Source organism: Carica papaya, chromosome 6 (assembly GCF_054855325.1).
Source record: "Carica papaya isolate Zhongbai chromosome 6, ASM5485532v1, whole genome shotgun sequence".
Classification (NCBI taxonomy): domain Eukaryota; kingdom Viridiplantae; phylum Streptophyta; class Magnoliopsida; order Brassicales; family Caricaceae; genus Carica; species Carica papaya.
In genome coordinates this window covers 36,512,501-36,537,454 of record NC_142314.1, presented here as the reverse complement: position 1 = coordinate 36,537,454, position 24,954 = coordinate 36,512,501, and the positions used below count along the sequence as shown (strand labels likewise).

Here is a 24,954-nt window from a genome sequence, read left to right as displayed (position 1 = left end):
TATTAGTATATTAGTAAAAAAAAAAAATTTAAAAATAATACATTAGATTAATTGAATAGCGAAGAAATATTTAGAGTTAAAGATTCCCAAACGTAAAACCTAAAAAAATAAGTTTGCAGATCTAGCAATCTCATAGACCATCACATTACATTGTCTTCGAATCTACTTAACTGTGATATCTGATTTTATTTTCAGTAAGTCTCAGCAGTTTGTTATAACGAGTCTAAATTCCAAATTGTCATTCTCATTCCTAGTTAACACATTAACTTGTTCTTTCATCCTATCAATCTTTTATGAAAGCACGTGTTTGAGGAAGTAAAAAATTTTACGTTTGTTCCTGCTAATTAAGAATGGTAATACTAAGTACCTATCATGATATGTACTCCTATGTATCATTAGAAGATCGTTCAAGTGAGATCGTAAGTTAATATAACTCATTTCAATAAATGATGATGTATTTGAGCGAAAGAAACATTTTTGTTACTGTTAAATATAACTAATTAAATTTCGTTAATTAGATAGGTACAATAGTTTAAAAAGGATCCGATTTAATTTTTCATAAAAAATATAAAAAAATAAATATTTTATTTTTTAATAATAAATTTTCAATAAGTGAATAAATTATTATTTATAATATTTAAATTAACTTTGTAACTCAAATTCTTTAAGACAAAATTTTAACATAAAATATCGTAAGATTATATTTTATCACATTCGGTATGATGTCAACCCATATTTCTCAAGGCCTTCGGCCATACTGATCACATCAATCGCACAAGAATTTTTGATTCAAATCTTACAGGCTGTAGATTCAAGATTCAAGAGATTAAAAGGAAAAAAAAAATGCAATAAATAAATAAATACAGCAATATCAAGGCTCTTCTCCTTTCTTGTATAATGAACAAACAGAAGAATGAACACTGTCCGAAGTGCCGGACGGTGTATCAAAAGTCAGTTTCCATATGTGATATGGGAACAGAAGCATGCTCGAGTCCTTTGCGAGATCGTTGCCAAAGCTGGGTCTCGATATTTAACTTCTTGAGTTCTAAAAGACCACGCTCAACTGCAGAGGCAGGGAAAGCACATTATGGCATGGACTAGAAACAACTCCAAGAAATCGCTTGATTTCATGTTCACATGTTCGATAAAGAAAAATTTGATGATTTATGACTCCTGTTTGGTGTGTGCGTGGGTAACTGGTGTTTTCAATCGCGAAGAAGTAGTTTATGCTATAAGTATACATTAATTTGGTATCTAAACTCGTAAATTATTTTATAAATTTTACCAGTTGCTCAGTTTTTATTATAGTAATAATAAAAAGGAATATTATGTCTATGTATATACTACACAAAATAACTTCTCTGGCTCAAACACACTGAACTAATCACAAAAAGCCATGAAAGGTACTTGGTTTTTCTGAAATCCACCACAAGACACAATAGCGTGATAAACAAGGAACAACCATATGTAATTAAGTTGGGAACGGAAGGACATGTAGTTTTCTCGTAATTTTGTTTCTTGTTTAGGAATGGTTTTCTGAATTTCTAAGAAACAAGATGATGGGAAAAAATTAAATGCAAATTCCTTAAACCTTAAGGAACGAGGTTTAAGGAAAGAGAGTAAAGCAAAGAAAGAGAGAATACCGTCAACTGCATCATGTGAACTGGAATACCGAGCACCGTGATTTATCCAGAACTGCAGACGCTCATCCGCAACGTCAGGTTCAATTGCATGGTTCTTAGCTCTTCTCCAAAAATATATAAGCCAAGCCTACATAAGTATAATAAACAAGAACATAAGCAGTAACAATCAGTGAAGATGTGGTTTCAGACTAACTCAGACAACATATGTAGACTCCGAACTCCATCCATTATTTTATTCCTAAAGTTTAGTTTAGTTCAACTTCCAGTTAGTAATGAGAATACAGTGGAAATAGAATAAATTTATCGTTGTAATTCAAAATCAATTCCATATTTGATTCAAATTGGGTATGCTTGTAATTTCATACTTGACGGATAACGGTATGACAATTGTATAATTGAAGATATGAGGGAATCGGATCCAATAATGCATTATATGTGGAAATGAGGAATAAATTTTAAATACCCATAACTAAAATTTAGGAATTGAAAGAGCATAAAATAGGTTTAAACCAAATGCTATGGAAAAAAAGATAAAAGGAAATAGGATAGACAATCCACATTTAAATTTACTCAATGATATAGTCATTTCAGTTGCAACAATAATCTTGTGCTAGTTTCTAGCAGGTTCAGTATATTTTTGCATAGCCCCTTCAAATAATTCCTTACGAACTACATTCTTTTTTGGAAGCTCTCTCTGTGATAAGAGAACCAAGAAACAACATAATTGGACAGAGCCACGGATGTGTTGCCCTGGATTTCTTTGGACTGAGATGAGTTATGGAAGGCTTCGTAACTAAAGATATTTGCCTGTAGCTGGGCATCAAGGGTGACAAGGACAGGAAAAAAACTTATATTTTTATATCCTTGGCAACCATTTCGGTCATCTGGAAAGAAAAAAAAGGTTTTGAGGAGTTAAATTCTCCTTTACTAGAATTAGAGATCTATGGCTCCAGATGTTAGATTTTTTATTAAGAGTCAGATTTTTTATTAAGAGTCATCGTCCTTCTTTTTATAATTCTGGTGGCAGAACCTTCATGCCTGCTATATAATTTATGCCATCTCCTTCTTGAGAGAAGAAAAAAAAGACTTGGAGCAAAAGTTGATATAAATACCTGCTTAAAACGCACATCTTCAGACTCCTCTTCACTCAGTGCTGAAAGAAAATGATTATAGAGAACTCATTGAAGTACAGAAAACAAGTAGAGTTCTTTGAGAAAAAGGTTCGTCAAGAAAGTTACGAGCAATCAAACCAAATACAAAAAACCTAAGCATGGAAGATCTTGGAGAGAAAACTTCTTCTTCAAGAGTATATTGTCGATTCTCAAGCTTAAGAAAACCTTATTCTCAAGCTTAAGCTTATGTTATTAGATTAACATCTTTCATTCTGCAGTTCTAGGTGCAAAAGGAGAAAAGATAGAAGTAGTCAGCTACATGATAAGCTTACCAAATGCTTCAAATTGTCCCTCAGATAGCAGTTTGATATCACCTACACCCATCGTAAGGGACAAAATATAAGAGAAAAAAGGTTGAGGGTGTCAGTTAATGAGAACTGAGACAAGAATTGTGGAAGATCTCCAAATGATAATAAAAAGAAAAATAAAGGACTTGGCAGCCATATTAAAATTCAGATATTCCTAAAATCACATAGAATCAATCAAAGATACAATTGCTTTTCAACTGATATCCGGTATATAAGAGAAACAGAAGTTATCTATTGATAGCTAATTATTAAGAAACTACAAAGCCATAACTTAGCACCTGAAGTACTAGATTTTGATGAAGTCTTCTGTCGATTTTGCGCCATGGCAAGGGCAATGGCATCCTCTACCTTTGAATAAAAACTACCAATTAAAACCACTAGTTGCAAAGGGTTAAGAAAGTAGTGAAACCAATCATATGCATTGTAACTTTACATTAAGACAATGTTTATCCACCTAGAATATCCAACAATAAGTAAATAACAGGATCAGGGTAATTTGAATTTTCCAATATAAACACAAGTAGCCCAATGCATAGAACCATGGCAGAGTAACGACATCTAATAGAGTCAATGTTATGAATTTCTAAGAGAGAGAGAGAGAGAGAGAGAGAGAGAGAGACAGATAGCGGAGGGAGTGGAGAGGAAGAAACTGAATGCTAATAAGTGAAAATTGCAAAATAAAATGTACTTGAAGTAGTTAGGAGCTTTAAGTTACTTAAAACAAATAAACTTCTTTTTGAATATATAGTTACACAGGATAAAATGCTGATTTTAAAAAAATCAGTTGTTTTTTAAATATATATTCATTACAAAATATTTTATGACTTACATTATTTTATTTATATATTGTTAATTTAGGAAGATATCAAGAGAGTAGTTAACTAATTTTGTTAAATTCAAAAATTAGAATCTAAAAAGTTAAGAACAGAATGCTTAACTTTTTTCTTCTCAAATTAGTTTTAATAACCTAATAAATATCTTGTTTCTTTGTTACCAAACGCTGAGATTGGAACATGATACTTAAAGCTACTTATAAATACTAAAAATAAGCAGTCCCAAGCACTTTCTAAATGAAATGGTACAAGAATTGATAGAGAAAAGAATAGGACTAGACTCTATTATATGATACAGATTGCTTAGTGTAGACGTTCATATGAAGCAAAAAGACATGGCTATAAAGACACAAGGCTTCAAAATGGTAAAAAGACATAGTTGAGAATAAATATAGGATTCACATAAATACTTGTCTGCAGTAAACGAGGTTATGACAAAAACCTTTAATGAAGCTAGTTCCCGCAGACCTTTGTCAACTAAAAGCATGCTTTCAACATTTCCCTCTCCAGACATTTCACGCAAGTCTCTTAGAGCTTTTGTTCTTTCCTCAGCATCATCACTTTCTGCTCAACAATGATAACGTGGGGAGTGATTATAAGTAAAACTTAGATGTTTTGCTCCCACCCAAGGATCTTTCAATGGGTATGCAATATGCAAAAACTGAAGTAAAAAACTCTTTGCTTTTTGTCCAGTCAACATGCTCCAAATCAGTGAGCAGGCTACCATAGTCGCATGCATCAAGGTGACCTTTTACCTGGTAAGTTCTCCTCTTTAGCACTTTGTCCAGCGGATAATACAACTTCAAGAGGAAGAGGAGCAAATGATAACCAGTACTCACACTTTGCTCCAGCAATCTCTGATTGAATACCTGGAAAAATTCCATCATGCTTGAAACATCTAATAAAATTTTAGGGGAGGCTGTATTTAATGCAGAACAAATGAGGTCTAGTCCTAATCCTGCGAATAAATGAGAATTATAAGGGAGAAATATATAAATAGAGAAAGACTAAAGGAAGTAAGGGATTAAAGTGAAGAACTATAAGGTAGAAATAAATAGAAATGGAAGATTAAAGGGAATAAGAAGCATGGAAAAGAAAATTTAGTAGATAATCAGGGCTAAACCCTGGCAAATGTTCCTCCATTCAACATTGTCTACTATAATCTATGTTATTGACCTCTATATAAGTACTAATTACAATCATGATGGCAACTAATATGGAAAATATCAAAATAATAACGATGAAAGCAATAATTTCTAAATCCTCCTAAAACTCAGACCAAACCCAAATAATGTAAATAAACGAAAGATACTAAATAATAATAATAATTACAAAAAGTCTGCTTCTATTCTCTATCCCTACTACATTTGTCTATGTGGATTCTTCTTCTTCCTGTATCATTTTCAATGGTAAAAAAAGTTCTACATATGATACCTAGGAACACAAAAAGGAAAATCATGAAAAGTTTTGGAAAAGATTATTAGCAGCATTACCATGTTGAACACATAGACCCCAATACCGAGCAAGCCAACATCTCTTCATAACAACCTCTTCCTAACATAAAACAGCAGATGACATCACTATGTACAAAAAAGTAACAAAATGCAACTGAAACTTATGTGTTTAGAATTCAGAATGAACCATCTCTTCCTCAGTGAGTATCATTCTTTGAGTCATGATCCGAAGAGATTTAAGTTCAGATTCAGCTTCTTGGAGCAGCTCCAAAGCAGATGTTGCTTCGTCCCTAGCAGTCTAAATAATATTTTGAGAAGCTTTTGTTATAGAGAATAGGACTTTGTAACAACTCTTCAAAAGATAATAAAATAATTAAAAGGAAAGGGCAAAACGTACAAGGTAGAAGTTCTGGATACCTCAGCTTCTGTTTGAAGGGAAACAATATCTTCATCTCTATTCCCGTGAGTTTGTGCTGCAACTCTCAGAGCAGCCTACAAGAAAAGATGTCATAAAGTCCCCAAATTCTTAAATTATTTCATGACACAAGACAGAATTTCTATTGATTACATATCAGCATGTCAAGAAGCTTGTATGGTATCGGCCTAAATGGCACCTTATATGTACTTGAAATCATCAATTCAATATATTAATGCAACTTATACAAGCATCGAAAATGATGAACTAAATTTGGAAGTACCTAGTACACGAAGCAAATCAAGAAAACAGTAGTAGACTAGTTCTTGTGAGTTATTGGAAGTTGAGACAAAAACTGAAGGTGCTCCTGAATTTTTCCCAACGTAAAAATATTGGATTGGCGGGAGGATAGTAAATTTCTTCTGAGATAAAATTTGGTAAAAATTTGATGAAAAAGCTATTGACAATTCATAAATGTACACTTGAGTTGTGACTGGTCAAAGATACTCTGAGAACTTTTAGTAAAAGCACTTTTAATATCAAATATATATGACATTTGGTAAAACCCACTGTGAAAACTGTTACTAATGTAAAATATGTCATTATGTTTGATGAATTATGATGTAAAATAAGTAATAGCTATATGTTTTTCTTAATATTTCTCTCATATTTTGAATTATTTTTTAATATAATTTAAGTTTTATATGAATTTAACATAAAAGTTAATTTTGAATTCTTCATTATTTTTTTTTAAATTATTTATGCTAAACTATTCTTTAAAAGATACACTTAGATAGAGAGAAAGTGGGGTAGAGAGAGATAGAGGAATAATATTTTATTCTTTTTCATTTGGATGAATGTTGTAGTGTCATCAAATTGGAAGAAGTATGAAAACACATGGTAACAAGTAAACAATGTCATATCAGGAGAATGCAGATGTTCTACCACACATGAAAACTGCACCTTGAATGAACAAGGATATGACATAAACGTAGAGGACTATTTCAGACATATCCAAGTCTTGATTCACAAATAGAATAGGGAAAATCTATATATAGAATCATGCAAGAGATGATACTAGAAACATGGTTTTTGGTAAATGATATGATTAATATGTACATGTGACATGGTTTAACATGGAAAGAGTAGCACTATTGTGTACGAACCTCTCTTTGCTGCAATGCTGCCTCCTTCCTGAAGCGAGAAATATACTCAAGAAATGAGTACATAAGAGGAGCATGGTTAGATAAACAGATAAGCACATTAAAGCTTACCTGCTTAATAAACGGGCATCTAAAGTTACACCTTCACCAAGAGTTGCAACCTAGAAAATTTTGAATTTATTAATCTAAAAAATGATAAAAGCATCCAAATAGATGTACCAGAAAACAGTGTTAAGAGATATGATCACAAAGACAAGGAAATGGAAAAAATACGATAAAGAATTACTAGGAAAATGGATGTTTTAGAGAGTGCAGTTATTATGACAGAATTTACAGTGAGTGTTATAAATTATTAAATGCATGATCTACATTATTGTGTAGAGGCATATATCTAGGGCTTATATATTAGATTATAAAAATCTACCTGTTTCTCAAGCTGCCGAGCTCTTGCATCTGCTTCCTCACACCTCTCCTCTGCAAGTCGAAGCTGGGGAAGCACAAATCATTATGGAGTGCCAAAAAAGATATGCAATAGCACTACAGATTTACTCTATTTATCACTACGCTCAACCCGTGAATATGAGTAAATAATGCTGCCACAGCAATTTCCAAATGACAGTGCTCACTCGAATGATAATCTGTTCGTTTGGAGATAACAGTGGCAGGCAGCAATTTTTAAATATTATTGGCCCTTCAAATCTATAGAGTAACATATTCCGCAACCAAATAACAAGACTCTTAAACATGAAACACTTTACCAACAAAAGCAGACTCGAACAATGATATAGCAGCAAAAAAAGAAAATATGAATGAAATTTATTGGCATCACCTTTTCAAGCAAACTTTCATTTTCTTCTTGTAGCATATCAAGCTGCCATGAAAGTACACCTCATTTAGCAGAACAAGAAAAAAGTACCATAAGAACTTCTTTATGGTCCTCAGTAAAGTTTAAAGTCAGAAGATTACAACCTCAACGGACAAAAAAGCAAAATGTTATGCACGCAATTACCAAATATTCCAAGTAAGGAGATATAAATAATGGGCCTACAACTCAAAGCCTGTTTTGTCATCTCAGAAATGGCCATACCTCATCTTGCAGAGCAGATGGACGCTGCGTGCTAATTTCTTTTAAGTTGCTCATACTCATTTCTAGGGTCGACCTGCTTATTGAAGGAAACTACAAAGAATTAGTTTCTTATGATACACCGGAATGAAATTGGTGGTTTAGAGTCACAAAATGACCTTTTATCTTTGCGACTCTCAGCCAGCACCTCTAATGAAATTACAGAAGAGGAAGGCTTTAGTGATATAGGTACTGTTGCAGGCACCATGGAGACTGTCTTGATCGGGCGGCTTGCTGTTATGGAACGAGCAGAGGGAGGTTGATCCATGGAATTAATGGACTGAGATGATCGACTTGTCCTGATTGAATAAGCAGATGAAGGTTGTTCCACTGAGTTGGTTGTCTGTGATGACTGAGAAGCTGAAGTTGCATGAGCTGATGGTGGTTGTTCAACAGGATTGGCAAATAGAGATAATCTAGGCCCTGATGTGGAACGTGCAGACAGAGGTTGTTCTTGAGTGCGAACTGACTAATGAAAACAACATGCCAATTTTCAACTCAGAATTACACTCCAACTAAATAGAGCCAGTGAAATCAAATATAAAAGTCTACTAGTGCTAAAGTTCTTGTTGTTAGAAAAAAAAAACTTCATGGAAGCATAGAGATGTCGAAGTGTGTGATCTGCACTGAATAGTGGTAAGAATTCTTGAAATACACCATATGTTCTCATTTCAAATTAACTATTGATTAATCTGTGATATTATGAAAAAACACACCAAATGGATCAGATAACTCAACATCTAAAAAGCATTGTTAACAAACCTAGGACTGAAAGGTACAGATGAGAAAACTTTGATAAACATTTACCCCAAGTAAAATCTTAACAGATGGATAATTCAAAATGCTCTAATTTATATGCACAAAATATATAAAATAGGCAATACAGAATTGATTTAACTCAAAACTTTAAAGGGAACTAAAGTTAAACTAGATTTCTAGTGGAGATTTATAATACAAGGGAAACAGAGAGCATTAACTTTTCATAGATAGAACGTCATACAATTCAACCTGCATATTCTCATGTTTGATGCTTCCTATTATATTAACTTCATGGACATAAATCTAGAGATAGCTCCAAATTATAATATCTAATACACAAATTACCATAGGAGAGCGAGGTCGTATCGCCTTCCCACCAGCAAGCCCGATGCTCGGTGTGGCAACCGCTGAGCTATGATCATATGAAAGGTCATCATCTTCAACATCTTCATCAGCTAATTGTTGAGCTGTTATCTGGTGACGCCTTGAAGGGGTTTTGGTCTGCACTTTATAGCAATAGGATACAAAAGAAATCGTATGTAAGAAAACATTCATGTAAAATAAAATTAATTTGTCACGCAAAAAATTATTTAAAAAGAGATTTTCATCGTTCAAGAATTAACTCAACGAAGAAATAACTAAATTGAATTTTAAAACAAAATTAATGACAGGGAAACATGGATGTGACAAAAAAGGAATTTGAATTTAAATGTGCCTTTCATGGTAAAAGATCACTCATAAAGCTAGTGCATTGTTCACTTTTCCTAGATACTTCCATGCTACAGTACTCATATACCCCAAAGAAAAACTTTTGCGACAGAATTATCCTAACGTTCCAAATATCACCAGTGTATGAAATCTGTAATTAAAAAAAACTTCTCAATACTAAAATATAGGACGAGACAGAATAATCATTTTATACTTTCCCTTAGCATGTGATGTTTAAGCATATTACTCCAAATATGACCAGATATTTTCTGTTGGGAATGCAAGAAAATTAGTGCAAATGGAGCATGATAGAGCTCTTATGAAGAACATATACCTACACTTTTTAACTGACAGTCGCCTCAGATGCTTCCATATGCATCAAAATGTTTCATCTTAACCTTAAAGATAGATCTGGGCAACATCAAAATATGTTTATAGTCTAGAATACTAAATGGTACAAATACAGCACAAACTTTGTATAAATGCAAGGCAACAGGGACAATATAACCCATGACTCTCATGAATGATGCTTGCAGTATCATTATACCATCAAGCAAACTAACCTAGCCAATGCTCATAATAGATGGATTACTATGGGAGAGGGAGATTGCATTGCCTTTCCACCAGCAAGGGCAAACTCACTGTGCCAGTTGCTAGGTTATGATCAGATGAAAGATAAACATTTTCAATCTCATTATTGGCAGGTTGTTGAGATGTCGCCTGCTGACGCTTAGCAGGGATAGTTTTCTGCACTACATAATGTTAGTATATGAAGCTATTTGTTTGCAACCTAAACTTAACAAGCAAATAATGATTCAATAATTAGTTTTTCACCCGGTCAAAACTATGTCAATAGAGAATAAACATGGGTCTTAAATTCCAAATAATGATTCAATCTCTTTTGTGGAAGAATGAATTGTTGTATATTTCATTGAATATTAGAATCCCATATATACAAGTAAATAGCATCGACGAAAGGAGACATATTAATGACAAAGATTACAAAGATTCAGGGTATATTACTAATATACCTTTACCCTAATGAAGCCCTAATTTTCTACTTCTTAATTCTCCTCCTCAAGTTAATAAATAAATATTGTTCATTCCCAGCTAATAATCATCTAAAATACAGGATTTCTTAATCCTTCAGTTAAAAACATTGGCAAGTTGTGAAGCGGTTGATATGTATAGAGTACAAATCAGCCAACTATCTACCTTCTCTTTAATGAAGTGTCTGTCTACTTCAATGTATTTATTTCTGTTATATTGTACTGGATTGTGAGTGATGTTATTCGCTGATTAATTGTCGCAGTAGAGTTTCATAGGTCCATCCCATTGAATTTTCAAATCTTTTAAAGTCATCTTCAACCATAAAAGCTCACACATCCCTTAGGTCATAGCCCTGAACTTTGATTCCGTACTAGACTGAGTTACTACATCTGCTTCTTACTTCTCTAAATTACTAAGTTCTCTCCAAGAAAGGTATAATACCTAGAGGTAGATCTCCTATTAATTGGTGAGCCAACATAATCCAAGATATCAGTATATACTTTAAGAAGTGAACCATTGTTTCTTTTGAACATAATTCATTCCCTTGGAGTACCCTTTAAATAATGAATTATTCTGTAAGCTGCTTATAGGTACACTTTTTTAGGTTTGTGTCACTATATAAGCAATATATGCAATGTCTAGCCTGTTATGTGAAAAATATATCAATTTCCTTACTATTTTCTAGTACGTTTCTCTGTCCATATTTGGGTCTTCTTTCGCCAATTCTAACCTATGATTGGATTAATAGATGTGCTAGCTAGCTTCCATGCGAGTTCGTCGTTTGTCTAACAAATTTGTGACATATTTTTGTTAGGCAATGAATATTCATGACTTTGAGTAGAACACTCTTATTATGAGGAAATATTTTAACTTTCTCAATTCTTTAGTATCGAACTCTCTAACAAGGCATTACTTGAAAGGTACTTTTTCCTCACCATAGTTCCCTATAGTAATTATGTCATCTACATATATCAGGAGGACTGTGACTTCCCATGATTCTAAGTGCTTAATGAAAAGGGTGTGATTTCCGTATAGCATTATCTTTACAAATCTTTCAAATCATACCTAAGAAGTTTGTTAAGCCATGTAGTACCTTTTTCAGTTTGCATTTTCTACTCGTTCCTACTCCCTCAGTAAATCTAGAGGGGATCTTCATGTAAATTTTTTTTTCCAAGTCCCCATGCGAAAAGGCATCTTCACATGCTACCATTGGCAATTGAAGTTAGCAGTTAAGACAAAAGGATACATATCATATTCATCTTTGCAACTGATGCAAATAGTCTTGGTAGTTAATCCGGTATGTTCCAGTATATCCTTTAGCCACCAATCATGCCTTGTACCTCTCTATTGTTCCATCATACTTATATTTGTTAGTTAATACATATTTGCAACCCACCAATATTTTCCCTTTGGACAAGTTCACAACTTTCCATGTTTGATTCTTTTCAAGTGTCTGCGTTTTAACATTTATAGTATTTTTCTATTCTTCATCAGTAGAGCAACTGCGGCGTTTGGAGCACCTGACCAGCAAGGACGGTGTGCGACTGAGCAGTTGCAGGAGGGACGACACTAGGAGGGACCGTGGTTTTGTGGCTTGCATTGCAAAAGAGGAAGCTGCGACTTGCAGCTGGGTTGCTAGTGTTGTCAGCAATGAAGCCGCCTTGGCTTCTGGTGATCGGTGGCTGGTGGTGGTCAGTTATGAAGACTGGCCTCTCATTTATGGTTTTTCTTATTTCGCAATGAATTATGAATAGGATTTATACAAGAGTTTATAGTTTTTGTAACTTAAAGTAATGAATTATATATTTTATTGATCATCTGAGTCCTACATATATAAGTGAATAGTAACAAAAAAAGAAAATAATATTAATTATAAAAATCACAGATCTAGAAAATATTACCAATATACTATTTACTCTAATAAAATCCTAATGTACACTCCTTAACACAATCTTATTGGTACTACGACTTATCTTAAAGCACGACCTATGGCTAACGTATATACTCAAACTTTTGAACTCAGTTATTTTAATATATTCTTCCTTATAGTTAAATTTGTATTTACTTGCCTATTCATATCTCTTGTTACCACCAATATTGCCTTTGCATCAGTTAGATGCAAAAAATATGTCTTCATGTAGCTTTATAGTTTGGACCACCAGGGTTTGTTACTTAACCGAAGTCCGCAAAAGTCCCTAACCCACCGTGCTTAATTCATGATGTTTAAAGAAATAATTTAAGAATTTGGTTTGAAGAGTGGTAGTTGTGATCATATTGCTTTTATAGACCTGACATTGATTTTATATTTTTGATAATATATGCTGATGATATTGTAATTACTGCAGTCATAGTATATCAGCACCCATGTCCTTTCTCCGGGACAATTTTAGACAAAAAGTTTCCAGGTAGTTGAAAGATTTTAAATGTTTTGAAGTTAAAAGGTCGAAGAAAGAATCTTTCTTTCTCAAGAAGATGTATGTCCTCAACCTCCTAAAGGAAACTGGAAAGTTGGTGCAATGGTGACTAATCTGTAACTTACCCTAAGAGATGTCAAATGTTGGAAAATGGAACTATCTTACATTAACTTGTCCTGACATCACATTTCCATTTAGTATTGTGGTACAATATATATTTTTTCCACAAGTTACTCATTAGCCGTTTTAGAACAAACTTTTTTTAAACGAAAAACGCAACATTATTAGGAGAAGAAAGAATTCAATAACTAGAGGATTAGATATCCTCCCAGCTAAAAATAAAACAAAATAAAAGGAGAGTCCTACAACACTCAGAAAAGGATTATCGGCCAATTCCTACTCAAGAAAGATAAAGAATACTATTTAAAATGTCCATAGATCCCCAGGAAGTCAACTTATCCTGAACAAGCAGAAACAGAGATAACTGATCCATGAAAATCCGTGTTTCTCTCTAACCAAATCACCCGCAACCACAAGCCAACAAGTACAGCCCCTATATAAAGAACCTTATTCTCCTTTTTCTTGCCAAAACTTAGTGCTGAAGAAGAAACCCCTCAAGGTTACAATGACAAGACAAAAAGATACCAAAAATATCAAAACACGACCAAATTCTCTAGGTCAAATCACAATGCAAAAGAAGATGACTACGAGTCTCATAATAAGTACTTTATGCTATAGACCATCACATGATAAATTCACTCGGCTGCTAGAGTACTTTATGCTTCTAATAATATTAGCTTCACTAACACCAATCTAACCAGAGTTCAATATTATTATAACAAGTAATAGTTTGATTACCATAGGAGAATGGGATCGCATTGCTCTTCCACCAGCAAGCCCAATACTTGGTGTGCTAGTCACTGTGTTAAAATCATATGAAAGGTCATCATCTTCACTATCGTCATCTGCCCGTTTTTGAGATGTTACTTGCTGACGCCTTTGAGGGATGGTTTTGTTCTGCATCATAAATTTCAACATGTGAAGGATAATATAGAAAGAGATCTTCACACAACTATATCAGGGGAGAATATAAAAAAGAGATTAAGTTCAAAAATTAAAATGATGATACTTGTGAGATGTAGTTAAAAAAAAAAAAAGAGATTTCTGAGAATTTACGATCAGAAACCGAAAATTGTATAAACGTGTCTGCAGTCATGGAAAATAGATCACATGTAGAATCAATGCATTATCCACCCAAAGTCATGTTAAGGGGCTTCCTTGGCTTAACAGGTTATTATCGGAAATTTATTCAAGATTATGGTCCCATTGCCGCTCCCTTTAACTAGAATGCTGAAGAATTTTTTTCTTTTTTGAGACTCATAAAGCTAGGTAGCATTTGACTAAGCCATGTCCAGAGCCCCGATGTTGGCCTATTAAAGAGTTCCCTCGACTTTTGCGTTTGAGATTGATGCCTCAAAATTAGGTGATGGTGCTTTGTTGCAGTTGCAAGGAAGACATGTTGCATTTTTCACTCACTCACTCGCTCAATGTCTTGTTCATCTTCCTGCTTATGAGAAAGAAATAATAGGTTTCTAGAATGGACCACTAAAGCCTCAAGTTTCTGTTGGAATAGAGAGTTAGTACTTCTCCGTAGCAATACTGGATCAGTAAGTCGCTTGGATTTTGCTTTACAGTGGAATATCGAGTTGGGCATAAGAATGTTTTCACGTATGTCTTTTCAAGGCAATGTGAAGACTCCAAGACATTCGCAGCCATTTCTGTTGCCCAGTTGAGCCTTTCTTTGTATTTGAACTGTTTTAATTTGAATTTCCCAGATAATTTCAAATAGAGAACGTCCCATCACTAGAACTATTGCAGCCTCTGACAGTACTAACTCAAGCCTGGACTCATGTATCCTTAGACTTCATTGAGCAGCTGCCGAAGTCAGAAGCAAAAGACACCACCGTAATAATAGTTAAACATTTCCCAAGTACTGTTATAGCTTTAAAACATCTCTCCACTGCTCATGGAGTAGCAGATCATACATGGAGACCATCCACTATTTGCATGGAATTCCAACAGTTTGAATTAACAAGAACAATCTTCTACCTACCCCAGCTCCCCACTAAAATGCTTGATTACAAAACCAATATCGAGTGGGACCTATTACAGTCTCCTCATTCTCTTTCCTATGCCTTAAATACACTTTCAAAGGCTTGCTATTTCTGACAGCATACTTCATTCTCCTTTCTCACTTTTCTACTGCTATCTTGGTTGCTTATCTATTCTTTTATTCTACTTTCAAGTTATATAGGTTAGCTGAACCTATGGTGAGCGATTGAAATCTGACTCTTATTAGTCTCTTTTGGATCGAGCTATTTTAATTAAATGGAGCCAAACTTGCATTTAGTCCAACCAATCACCCTTAATCTGATGGAGAAAGGGAGGTGGTGAATAGATTTGTAGATGTACTTGTGCTGCTTCATTAGTGATTAGCCTCGTAAATGGATATATTGGGTGTCTTGGGCTGAATACTTCTACAACATGTGCTTCCACACTTCTTGTGAGCTACTCCTTTAGAGGTTCTGTATGGACGACCATCACTCAGGCTTTTCTCTAATTGTCTTGGATTATCTAAAATTGCAACAGTTGATATGGAACTTCGACTGGAGACTATTATACAGGCCCTTTGCCATTAATAGTTTGATCTTATTGATGTTTCCTTCAGATTTAAATGCAATAAAAAGCTGGCTCCTTGCTTGTATTGACCATTTTAGGTGCTGGAATGAGTTGGGCCAATTGCCTATCACTTGGAACTTCCTCTTCAGTCCAAAATTCATTTGTACTTCATCTCTCTTGCATAAAGAGTTTTCATGAAGATGGAATCTGTAATTCCTATCTTGTCTCTTATTAATCAAGGGGTTCCTGTTCCTCTCCCAGAAGTTATTTTGGATTACTAATCAAGAGCATGATGACATGAAGCTTTGATCCATTGGGAGGGTCTCCCCTAAAGATGCTTTTTAAGAATTTATTTCTGAGCTCCATCTTCGGTATTCTCACTTGTCGCCATGAGGAACCACCCTTTTGAGGGTGGGGATGATGTTACACAATTCTTAAAGAAGCAAAAATCCATTCACAGCCAGGCCTATAGAAGGTTCACTCATGGGGAAAAAAAGCATGATTAGATTAATAGTTAAAGCCCTGCATGTTAGTTGTATTGTTTATTATTATGGCTGTTCTATGGGAAGTTTATCATGATTATTATTGGACAGTTTTATGTTTGAATGTGTCAGTTTATGTTTGAAATTGTTGGTTGTGTATCTGACTTTGTAATTGGGATTTGCTACTGTCATGGGGGGTAGTTATGATTCTCAATAGTAGTTATTCCATTCCTTGGTGAGAGTCCACATAAAGCCATCTAGTTTGAGAACAAGAGATGGAAAAAATTTGTCTTTGGATTTTCTTAAAGAACTCTAATTTAAGGAGATTAATAAGCCCAAGCCTTTGGTAAATCATAATAGGTCTGAAAGGAAGGAAAAACCAGAAGCATGTTGGTAGTTAAATTTTTTATTTTTGTGTAGAAGGACAGAATATTAGATGTAGGTCTCTAAAGTCTAACAGCATAACCACAAAGAACTATAATGCCGCATAGATGGATTGTCACACTGAAAAATAAAATTTGAATGTCCTCATGCTCGATGTTTCTATTACCAAAGCAATGAGTGAGGAGCCTATCCAGAGCTAACAATTTGAAGTAGTTAATAGGCTAATTACCATAGGAGAGGGAGATCGGGTTCCCCGTCCGCTAGCAAGCCCAATACTTGGTCTTGCTTGACTATAATCATATGAAAGGTCATCATCTTCAACATCCTCATCAGCCAGTTGTTGAGATGTCACTTGCTGACGCCTTGCTGGTGTTGTTCTCGTCTGCACTTCATGTTATAACTTCAGTGTTAAAAGTGCCGTCATAAAGTTCATCATGCGAGCAAGACCAATGGACTTTCCATACATTAAGATGCACTTCAATGGAGATAACAGGACATTAATTTAAATAAAAAATAAAAAATAGAACAGGAAGTAAAATTAATGATAATAGTGAGACAAGGAAATCCAAAAATATTAGAACTGAATATGTTGATACTATGGAACAAAGTCTGCGGGTGAAAGTCAATGCACCATCCACTTTATGATATGAAATTCCATGTCATACAACTCGTCAACACGAAGTCATGGTTCTCCTACAATACTGTATTTTATAATTATCCACATCAATAAGACCTTTTAGTCTCTTCTCAAAATTTCTTATGTCTCCCTCCTAAAGAAAAATTGTGTAACTTACACCTCCCTGTAGTCAAATATTATCTTTAAGTAATTTTCATGTCCAAACACCACAAACCATTACTCTAATAATCAATGCATCACCATAAATTTTCATGTAAAAGACACTCCATGTTCACAGAATACAAAACCTTACCATCTTGGTCAAAAGTATTCATTACAAGCAAGAAAGAATTACATGCAACACAGCTGCACTATATAAATGTTAAACAGAACTGTCAATAACCTTTGAAAGTTCCAATTCGTGGTGGCAAACAAACTTGATTAATACTCTTGGTACAGCCAAAACCGGAACTTACAAAGCAATCTAAATTATGGAAGTGAATTACCACAGGGGAGCGAGGTCGCACTGCTCGCCCACCGGCGAGTCCAATACCCGCCGTGCCGGTGGCATTATAATCGAAGGAGAGGTCATCCTCATCGACGTCTTCATCGGTCGGTTTATGCGCCATTACGGCAGCAAGCCTCTGAGCCGCCGCCTTTGTCTGCGCTTTCCTCACGCTCGACCCTCCGGCCACTGATCCTGACCGCACGTGCCTCCGTGGCATTGGAGAAATCATCGGCGAAGACGGTGCTCCCGGCGTCGCCGCCGGTGTAGTTGGCATTGAGCTTTTCTGCTTAGTGTAAACCGGTCTAATCCTGTCCATATTTGGTACTAAAAGAATCTAAAACCCAAAAAAAAAAAAAAAAACTCAAAAATCAAACAGAAAGCAAGGAAACTGGAACTTAAAGTTCAACGTAATGAATTTAATCAACTATTACAGTCAATGAACAAAGAAAAAGCATCATACGCAACATCAATTGTAAAATTCAATTCAACACTAAAACTAGAGATCAAGAAGAGAAAAAAAAAAAAAAAACCAACCGGTGATTGATAAACGACACGATCCGCTTCAATGTAATGATAAAACTTGTTGTTTCCGCGCTCAATTAAGCTGGATTTTCTTTCTCGTCAACTGAAATGCAAGATATACACTCAAATTTCTTCAAACTTGAAAGCATTACAATGTCAATCAACAATCAGATTCAAAACATAAAAATATAGTTTGATTCATTTGAAATTGATGCTTTAACTGCAGTAGATTAGTTGCGAGGAGGATTGAAGAAATCTTCATTTGATATAAACTTGAAAAAAGAGAAAATCAAACGAAGAAAATGATGGAAGCAGTATGGAATTTTGAGCGATAATCTTGAAAATGAGAAGTTCTTGTTGAGGGAAAAACGATCCGAATATTAAGCAATGAAGGCGGAAGTTTTAATGGTCTGCTTAGAAGAAACGGTTTTTTCAGTTGTGGAATTTCAAATTTTGCCTCAAAAGAGTTTTAAAGATAATTTAATTTTACGTTAATTTATTAATAAATTAAAATATTATAAATCAGTCCTCACTAATCAGATATAATATTTATTTCGATCGAATTATAAATTAAATTTATTTTATTTTAATTTAATTTTATATTAATATATTAATAAATTAAAATTAAATATTATAATATATTTTAATTTATTAAATTAAATATTATAAGCCAGTTACAACTAATTAATAATACGACATAATATAATAGGCCTGTCGGGACCAAAACCCAGATTTTCAAAGGTAAAAAATCAAGCCTACATGTAAAACTAGGCCCAGAATTAAACGACACCGTTTTGGTATCTTCCCACGTATATATGTCTCGTTAGGATTTTGCGTTTTCGACCTTTGGATTTTTCCAAAAAAATTGAACAAAAAAGATAGAGACATTCGGGGGCGGAGTGCGGCTCTAGGGTTTCGTAGGTGCATGCTTAGCAACAAAAATCAAGGAAAGCAGATTTCGACAGGCTAATTGATGACGATGATGAACTGATGATGATGATCGGGAGATAAGAGACATCGGGGAGAGAAACAGAGAGGTAAAATAGGAAACTGAGAGAAGAAGCCTATGAATGAACGAAACCTAAGTTCTGTTATGATATTGATCTTAATGAAGCCTATGAATTTCTAAGTATCTACTGTTTTTTTTTTTATTTTAAAGTCCATGAAATGATCATTTCCTTGTTTTTAAATTGAACGTGGAATAATAGATCGGTGAGAAATTATAGATGTATGTATCTCTTTTAGAACGTTTGCATGAATGAGATTGTTTTCCAGCAACTAACCTAGTCTTCTACTCTTTTGTGGTCAATAATCAATTAATTTTCTGTCTCAATGTTTTTGAAGTTAAAAAGTGGGATCATGAACTCCATATTGAGGCCTAGCTGAGAATAGAAATCCTTGTTTAGGGTTTAAAAGCGTCCTCGGATTGCTGGCTATGGAACATTGATTTTTCATTTTTGTTACTTCTTCCAAGGTTATCTTGAATTTGCTTTTATTAGAGATTTAAAATTCATACAATGATTGGAGTGTCGAAAACAAACCTCTATGTTTTGTCTAATCAGGATCTTACTTTGCTCAATAGTAAACAGGTACTTGAATTTGAAGCTTGTGTATTTTGATTCTTCATGACTGATTATGTTACAACCGACTGACTGTATAGTTTGTATTTTTGTAACTTTTCCTTCTTAGTTATATTTGTATGTTTTTGTCATAAATGTCACGGCATGAGCATTTTTCTTGCTTTCTTATCCATGTTATCCAGTCAGTATGCTGACTCTCTGATTTTTCTTTAAAGCATTTTGTGTATGAAAAGAAGAATAGAGCTGATGAACTGATGGTTGTCCCTTAATCTCCTGGATGTCTAATATTCCTATATGTAAGCTGTCTGATTTCATGCCTGAGAGAGCCTTCCACTGCTTCATGTGCTTGCATAGCATGATCACTGATGATCTTGTTTTGCAAATAGACTTGTAGGATCACAAGCTTGAATCCCTAGGTGGAAGCTTCTACCTTGCAAACTAAAAATTCAGAATAATGTGTATGAGTTTAACACGGTTGGAACTTTAGACTTTGGTTTTAAAGTGAGTTTTCTAGTTTAAATTGGGGCCACCTGGTTTAGTATGGTTGTCATTGGCATTCTCTTGATTCTCTATTTTGTATCTTCAGCATTTCTCTATTTCTCAAAACATGCCTTGAGGTGTATAATTATTAAGAGAATATGGAGCTGTTAAAGAACCAAGAAAGAGGTCATAGTTTTGTCAATTTCGTTTTCTTATTTTGTGCATTTAATTTATCCATCCCAATTTGGTTTGGTAATATATTACTTGCTTAATTTTCTTTACTTATGAAGTTACAGCCACACACTAGAACATGAGTTAGGACACGAAAAGGTGCATGCGAGTTAGACGTAAGTTTAATTATTCTGCACCATAGTGCTGCTGCTTTATGCTTTCCTATCCTGTGCCATTTTCTACCCCAATATCTTAGTAACTGACTAATTCATAGTTAGTTGTTTGATCATGCTCCAATAGGATTAGTGACCACCTATGATTTTTGAATATTTTTTGGAGAGCAACTGTAGTATTGGTCGCCTGGTACTGTTTTAGGTTTTTTAATCAACTTGTGCTTAAAATTTTAGATTGGAAGTAAATGCTTAAACTCCTCTTGTAATCAAGGTTTGAAAGATGTTCTATCCTATTTAGCTCTTGTTTATTGGGTTTAACAATCTATTATTGAACTATATTTGTCTTATTTATGTAGGCTTTTGATTGTGCTTGATCCAGCTGCAGTGAGTTCATTGGGAAAGAACACATAAGTATTAAAAAAAAGGGAATGTATAACGGAATAGGACTACAAACCCCTAGAGGTTCTGGGACGAATGGTTACATACAGAGCAACAAATTTTTTGTCAAGCCAAGGACTAATAAGGTTGCCGATGCCACTAATAGTTTTGAACCTGGTCAGGGCACTGCTGGTCTCTCTAAGAAGCCCAACAAGGACATCCTTGAGCATGACCGAAAGCGTCAAATTCATCTCAAGCTTGTTGTTCTGGAAGACAAGCTCATTGACCAAGGTTACACTGATACTGAAATAGCTGAGAAGCTTGAGGAGGCTAGGAAGACTCTAGAAGCTGCTGCGGTGGTGGAGGAAAATAATGGATCCACTTCCACATTACTCAACTCTGAAAATAAGTAATTGGTCTTCCCCCGATTTCTTGTTGCCCTTTGCTTGAATGGTATATGTCATGTTTCTCAATACTTTCTTTTGTTCGTACTGGATGATACCCATGGATTAAATCCATTAGCTTAGAGTTAATTTAGTAGTGCTTAATATCTCTGGTTGTGCCCCTTTGGGAGCTTGAGGGTAAATACAGTAGGATATTTGTAAGTGAAATATGACGAAGTAGGGGTTGTCACACACTTTGTTGAGGAAAGGAAGTTTTTGACCTAATCATTGTCTGGTGAAAGACAGTAAAGGTGGGGCTTATCATATGGCACAAAAATATTCTTACCTACTAAAAAAATGTATGTAGCAAATTACCACAAAAAGAGACAATTGGGAACTTTAACCATAAATGATAATTGAATAATTACAAACTGCTTCTGCCCTTTCTGATTTGGCTAGTTGAATAATTGGGGGTTTTAGGGGTTACAGGGGGTCAATAAGCACTGCCTTATTTTACTCTTTAAAGGTTTTAAATGAGAGTTAGTGGCAACTCTTACATCTTTTGCCGGCCTTCCCCAACCCCACTCACCCGCAAAAACTTAAAAAAGAAAAAAAACTTGCAACCCCTAATCATTGTTACTTACCGCAATGGTATAGTCTTATGTTTAATGCGTGACACTGATTGTATCATATTCTTCTATCGAGATTGACCCAAGCAATTTTTTTTGGCATGAATAGGGTTTCAGATACACAAACCCACCAAATTGCAGCCAGAAAGGAGAAACAGATGGAAACATTTCGAGCTGCGCTTGGAATAGGTCCAGCAGAGTGTAATGAAGAAATAGATGGAGGGAATGGTGATAGTCCCAGAAACCATCAAAAGGATGACCAAGATGACAACAAGCAATTTGAGAGACATGAACATGCTTTTTTAGATAGAGAAAGTGGGTGGAAGAAACGGTCAATGGAAGAAATGGGGGTTGAAAAGGATGACAGAAGAAAGGATCTTAAAGATCATAAGGTTCATAAGAAAAAACAGGAAAATGATGGACTTGATGAGTCAGGACACAGGAGGAAAGATCGAAGAAGGAGAAGGCATGGAGATGATTCGTCTGACAGTGATAGCAGTCGTGAGCAACCAAAAAGCGCAAGAAAGAAGCATCAGAGACAAAGAACAAAAACTGATAGTGAAGTTGATTCTGATGTTGATACTGACAAGAGGAAAAGCAGAACTTCAAAGAAGCAGAGTAGAAGCAGAATAGATGACAGTGACAGTTCTGATTCTGCTACTGATAAAGAAGAGAGAGAAAAATATAAGAAGTCCAGTAAAAGGTATGATTCTGATGATGAGACTGATTATGATGAAGATGAAAGAGAAAAACATAAGAAGTCAAAAAGAAGGTATGATTCTGATGATGATTCTGGTTCTCATGAAGATGAAAGAGAAAAATATAAGAAGTCCAATAAAAGGTATAATTCCGATGATGACTCTGGTTCTGATGAAGATGAAAGAGAAAAATATAAGAAGTCTAATAAAAGGTATAATTCTGGTGATGACTTTGGTTCTGAAAAAAATGGAAGAGGGAAATATAAGAAGTCCAATAAAAGGCATGATTCTGATGATGACTCTGGTTCTGATGAAAATGAAAGAGAAAAATACAAAAAGTCCAGTAAGAGACATGATTTGAATGTCAACTCTAGTTCTGATAAAGATGAAAGAGAAAAATTCAAGAGGTCGAGTAAGAGGAATGATTCAGATGATGACTCTGGTTCTAAGAAAGATGAAAGAGGAAAGTACAAGAAGTCAAAGAAGAGATATGATTCAGATGAAGATGAAAGAGGAAGATATGTGCAATCCAGAAAGAGGCATATTGCAGATGATGATTCAGACGTGGATAAACCTGAGGAAAAACGATATAAGAAATCCAGTAAGGATGATGACTTAGATAATAATTTGGGTTCTGGAAAAGCGGAAAGTAAAAAACATATGAAGTCCACTAAGGGGTACAACTCAGAAGATGATTCTTATTCCAGAAAACATGAAACGAAAAGATATGCGAACTTAAATCAGAGACATGACTCAGATACTTCTGATTCTGATGTAGAATTACTTAAGCACAGTGACAAGAAGAGTAACCAGAATTTGAGAACTGGTGGAAACAATGATTCTAAGAAGTTTGATGGTAGTACTGAGCATGATGACAAAACTTACAGAAATGATGATGAACAGCGCTCTAAAACTAAGAGTGATCAGGATCATGATGACCGCAGGAGGGGACGAAGTCATGACAGTGATGAAGAGGAGCGTAGAGGTAAGAAGCCTGAAAGAGATCAGGAGGATGATAAGTATAGAAGGCATGGACGGGATGATAGGGAGCAATATGGAAGCCGAAAGCATGCAAGAGGGGCAGAAGAATATAGGACTAAAGACCTAGGAGAGAAAAAAATTGATTACTCAAAGAAAGCCAGATATGATGATTCTCGATCAAGTGATAAGAAAGCACATGAAAGCTACAAGCTCGGGGATGGCAGGGAGAATCAAACAGATTACCCAAAGAAAGCTAGATATGATGATTCTCGGTCAAGTGAGAGGAAAACATATGAAAGCCGCAAGCGCGAAGATGGCAGGGAGAATCGAACAGATTACTCAAAGAGAGCTAGGTATGAGGATTCTCAGTCAAGTGAGAAAGTAAGATACGATGATTCTAGGTCAAGTGAGAGGAAAGCATATGAAAGCCGCAAACGCGATGATGGCAGGGAGAATCAAACACATAACTACTCAAAGAAAGCAAGATATGATGATTCTCGGTCAAGTGAGAAAGCAAGATACGATGATTCTCGGTCAGGTGCGAGGAAAGCATATGAAAGCCACAAGCGTGATGATGGCAGGGCAAATCGTTGAGTCATATTAAACTGCTACTTGGAATTGCATTGCATTATCACAGGTGATATTTTTTTTTAAGTCTTCGCATTGCTGGTTTAGTTTCCTGGTTTTAATCTCTTCTACTCATAATGGTTCATTGAGAACGTGTTTGTCAAAGCAGGTTGTTACTCCTGGAAAACAAACATGGAGGTAGCGTTGCTGGCTGTAAGGGATGCAATGTAGTAACTATTCCTTTGGAAGAATTCTGCGCTTGTTTGTAAGATAATATTTGATAATACTTTGTTTTCGTGCTAATAATGCCAACTCTTTTTTTAACCCTTCCGGTAATCAGTGTCAGCTTGGGAAGTTCTTCTTTAAGTTGTCTTTTGTTTTAAAGCTTACTTGCATAAGGTCTGTATTTCATACTGCAGTAGGGTAATAGCAGTTATATGCTGAAAACTTGCACGTGCCATGTAATTTGGAAAGCAGTAGGGTAATAGCATTTGAATTTGTGAGGAGTTGATCTTAAGTTTCCATTACAAGTTAGGATGGAGAAATTACTTCATTTAACAAGAGCATGATGTTGCAGTATATAACTTTTTGTTTTATCAAGTTATCAGTAGAAATAGAGTAGCATATCTATCTATATATATATATAGACAACTTGTTAGAATGTAGTGGACCATGCATATT

The 24,954-nt window shown here is 34.8% G+C and overlaps 2 protein-coding genes across 9 annotated transcripts; one reads left to right on the top strand and one right to left on the bottom strand.

Moving 5' to 3' along the window:
* Window positions 1-735: 735 nt before the first annotated feature.
* On the bottom strand, window positions 736-18,664 carry LOC110809685 (fas-binding factor-like protein). 7 transcript variants are annotated; one of them, XM_088222859.1, is made up of 22 exons: window positions 18,455-18,664; window positions 18,246-18,336; window positions 17,710-18,045; window positions 16,817-16,969; window positions 13,901-14,059; window positions 9,216-9,371; window positions 8,231-8,580; window positions 8,076-8,148; window positions 7,818-7,859; window positions 7,413-7,475; window positions 7,100-7,149; window positions 6,992-7,019; window positions 5,828-5,902; window positions 5,598-5,708; window positions 5,450-5,510; window positions 4,712-4,825; window positions 4,399-4,520; window positions 3,402-3,471; window positions 3,088-3,129; window positions 2,756-2,796; window positions 1,644-1,770; window positions 736-1,063 (listed from the first exon to the last, which is right to left on the bottom strand). In XM_088222859.1, the coding sequence occupies exons 3-22, from the start codon at window positions 18,025-18,027 to the stop codon at window positions 945-947; spliced, it is 2,274 nt and encodes a 757-aa protein (XP_088078985.1). In that variant the 5' UTR covers window positions 18,028-18,045; window positions 18,246-18,336; window positions 18,455-18,664; the 3' UTR covers window positions 736-944. The 7 variants fall into 7 exon arrangements, 6 of the variants coding, with proteins under 6 accessions (XP_088078985.1, XP_088078986.1, XP_088078987.1 ...); XM_088222860.1 differs by having other exon boundaries at window positions 17,713-18,045; window positions 18,246-18,664; XM_088222861.1 differs by lacking the exon at window positions 7,818-7,859 and having other exon boundaries at window positions 18,246-18,664.
* A 397-nt stretch (window positions 18,665-19,061) lies between these two features.
* Window positions 19,062-24,790, top strand: LOC110809677 (pre-mRNA-splicing factor). 2 transcript variants are annotated; one of them, XM_088206459.1, is made up of 4 exons: window positions 19,062-19,270; window positions 21,017-21,424; window positions 22,137-24,343; window positions 24,443-24,790. In XM_088206459.1, the coding sequence occupies exons 2-3, from the start codon at window positions 21,066-21,068 to the stop codon at window positions 24,298-24,300; spliced, it is 2,523 nt and encodes an 840-aa protein (XP_088062585.1). In that variant the 5' UTR covers window positions 19,062-19,270; window positions 21,017-21,065; the 3' UTR covers window positions 24,301-24,343; window positions 24,443-24,790. The 2 variants fall into 2 exon arrangements, with proteins under 2 accessions (XP_088062585.1, XP_088062584.1); XM_088206458.1 differs by having other exon boundaries at window positions 20,994-21,424.
* Window positions 24,791-24,954: the final 164 nt, after the last annotated feature.

Bases quoted from the DNA above. Each gene is read 5' to 3' on its own strand.
- LOC110809685 (XM_088222859.1), bottom strand. From the start codon at position 18,027: ATGGACAGGATTAGACCGGTTTACACTAAGCAGAAAAGCTCAATGCCA. The intron at 7,860-8,075 runs GTATGGCCATTT...CTTTCATGGCAG, and splicing joins CATCTGCTCTGCAAGATGAG to CTTGATATGCTACAAGAAGA. The intron at 7,150-7,412 runs GTAGATTTTTAT...AAAATTTTCTAG, and splicing joins CTCGGCAGCTTGAGAAACAG to GTTGCAACTCTTGGTGAAGG.
- LOC110809677 (XM_088206459.1), top strand. From the start codon at position 21,066: ATGTATAACGGAATAGGACTACAAACCCCTAGAGGTTCTGGGACGAAT. The intron at 21,425-22,136 runs GTAATTGGTCTT...TGGCATGAATAG, and splicing joins TTACTCAACTCTGAAAATAA to GGTTTCAGATACACAAACCC.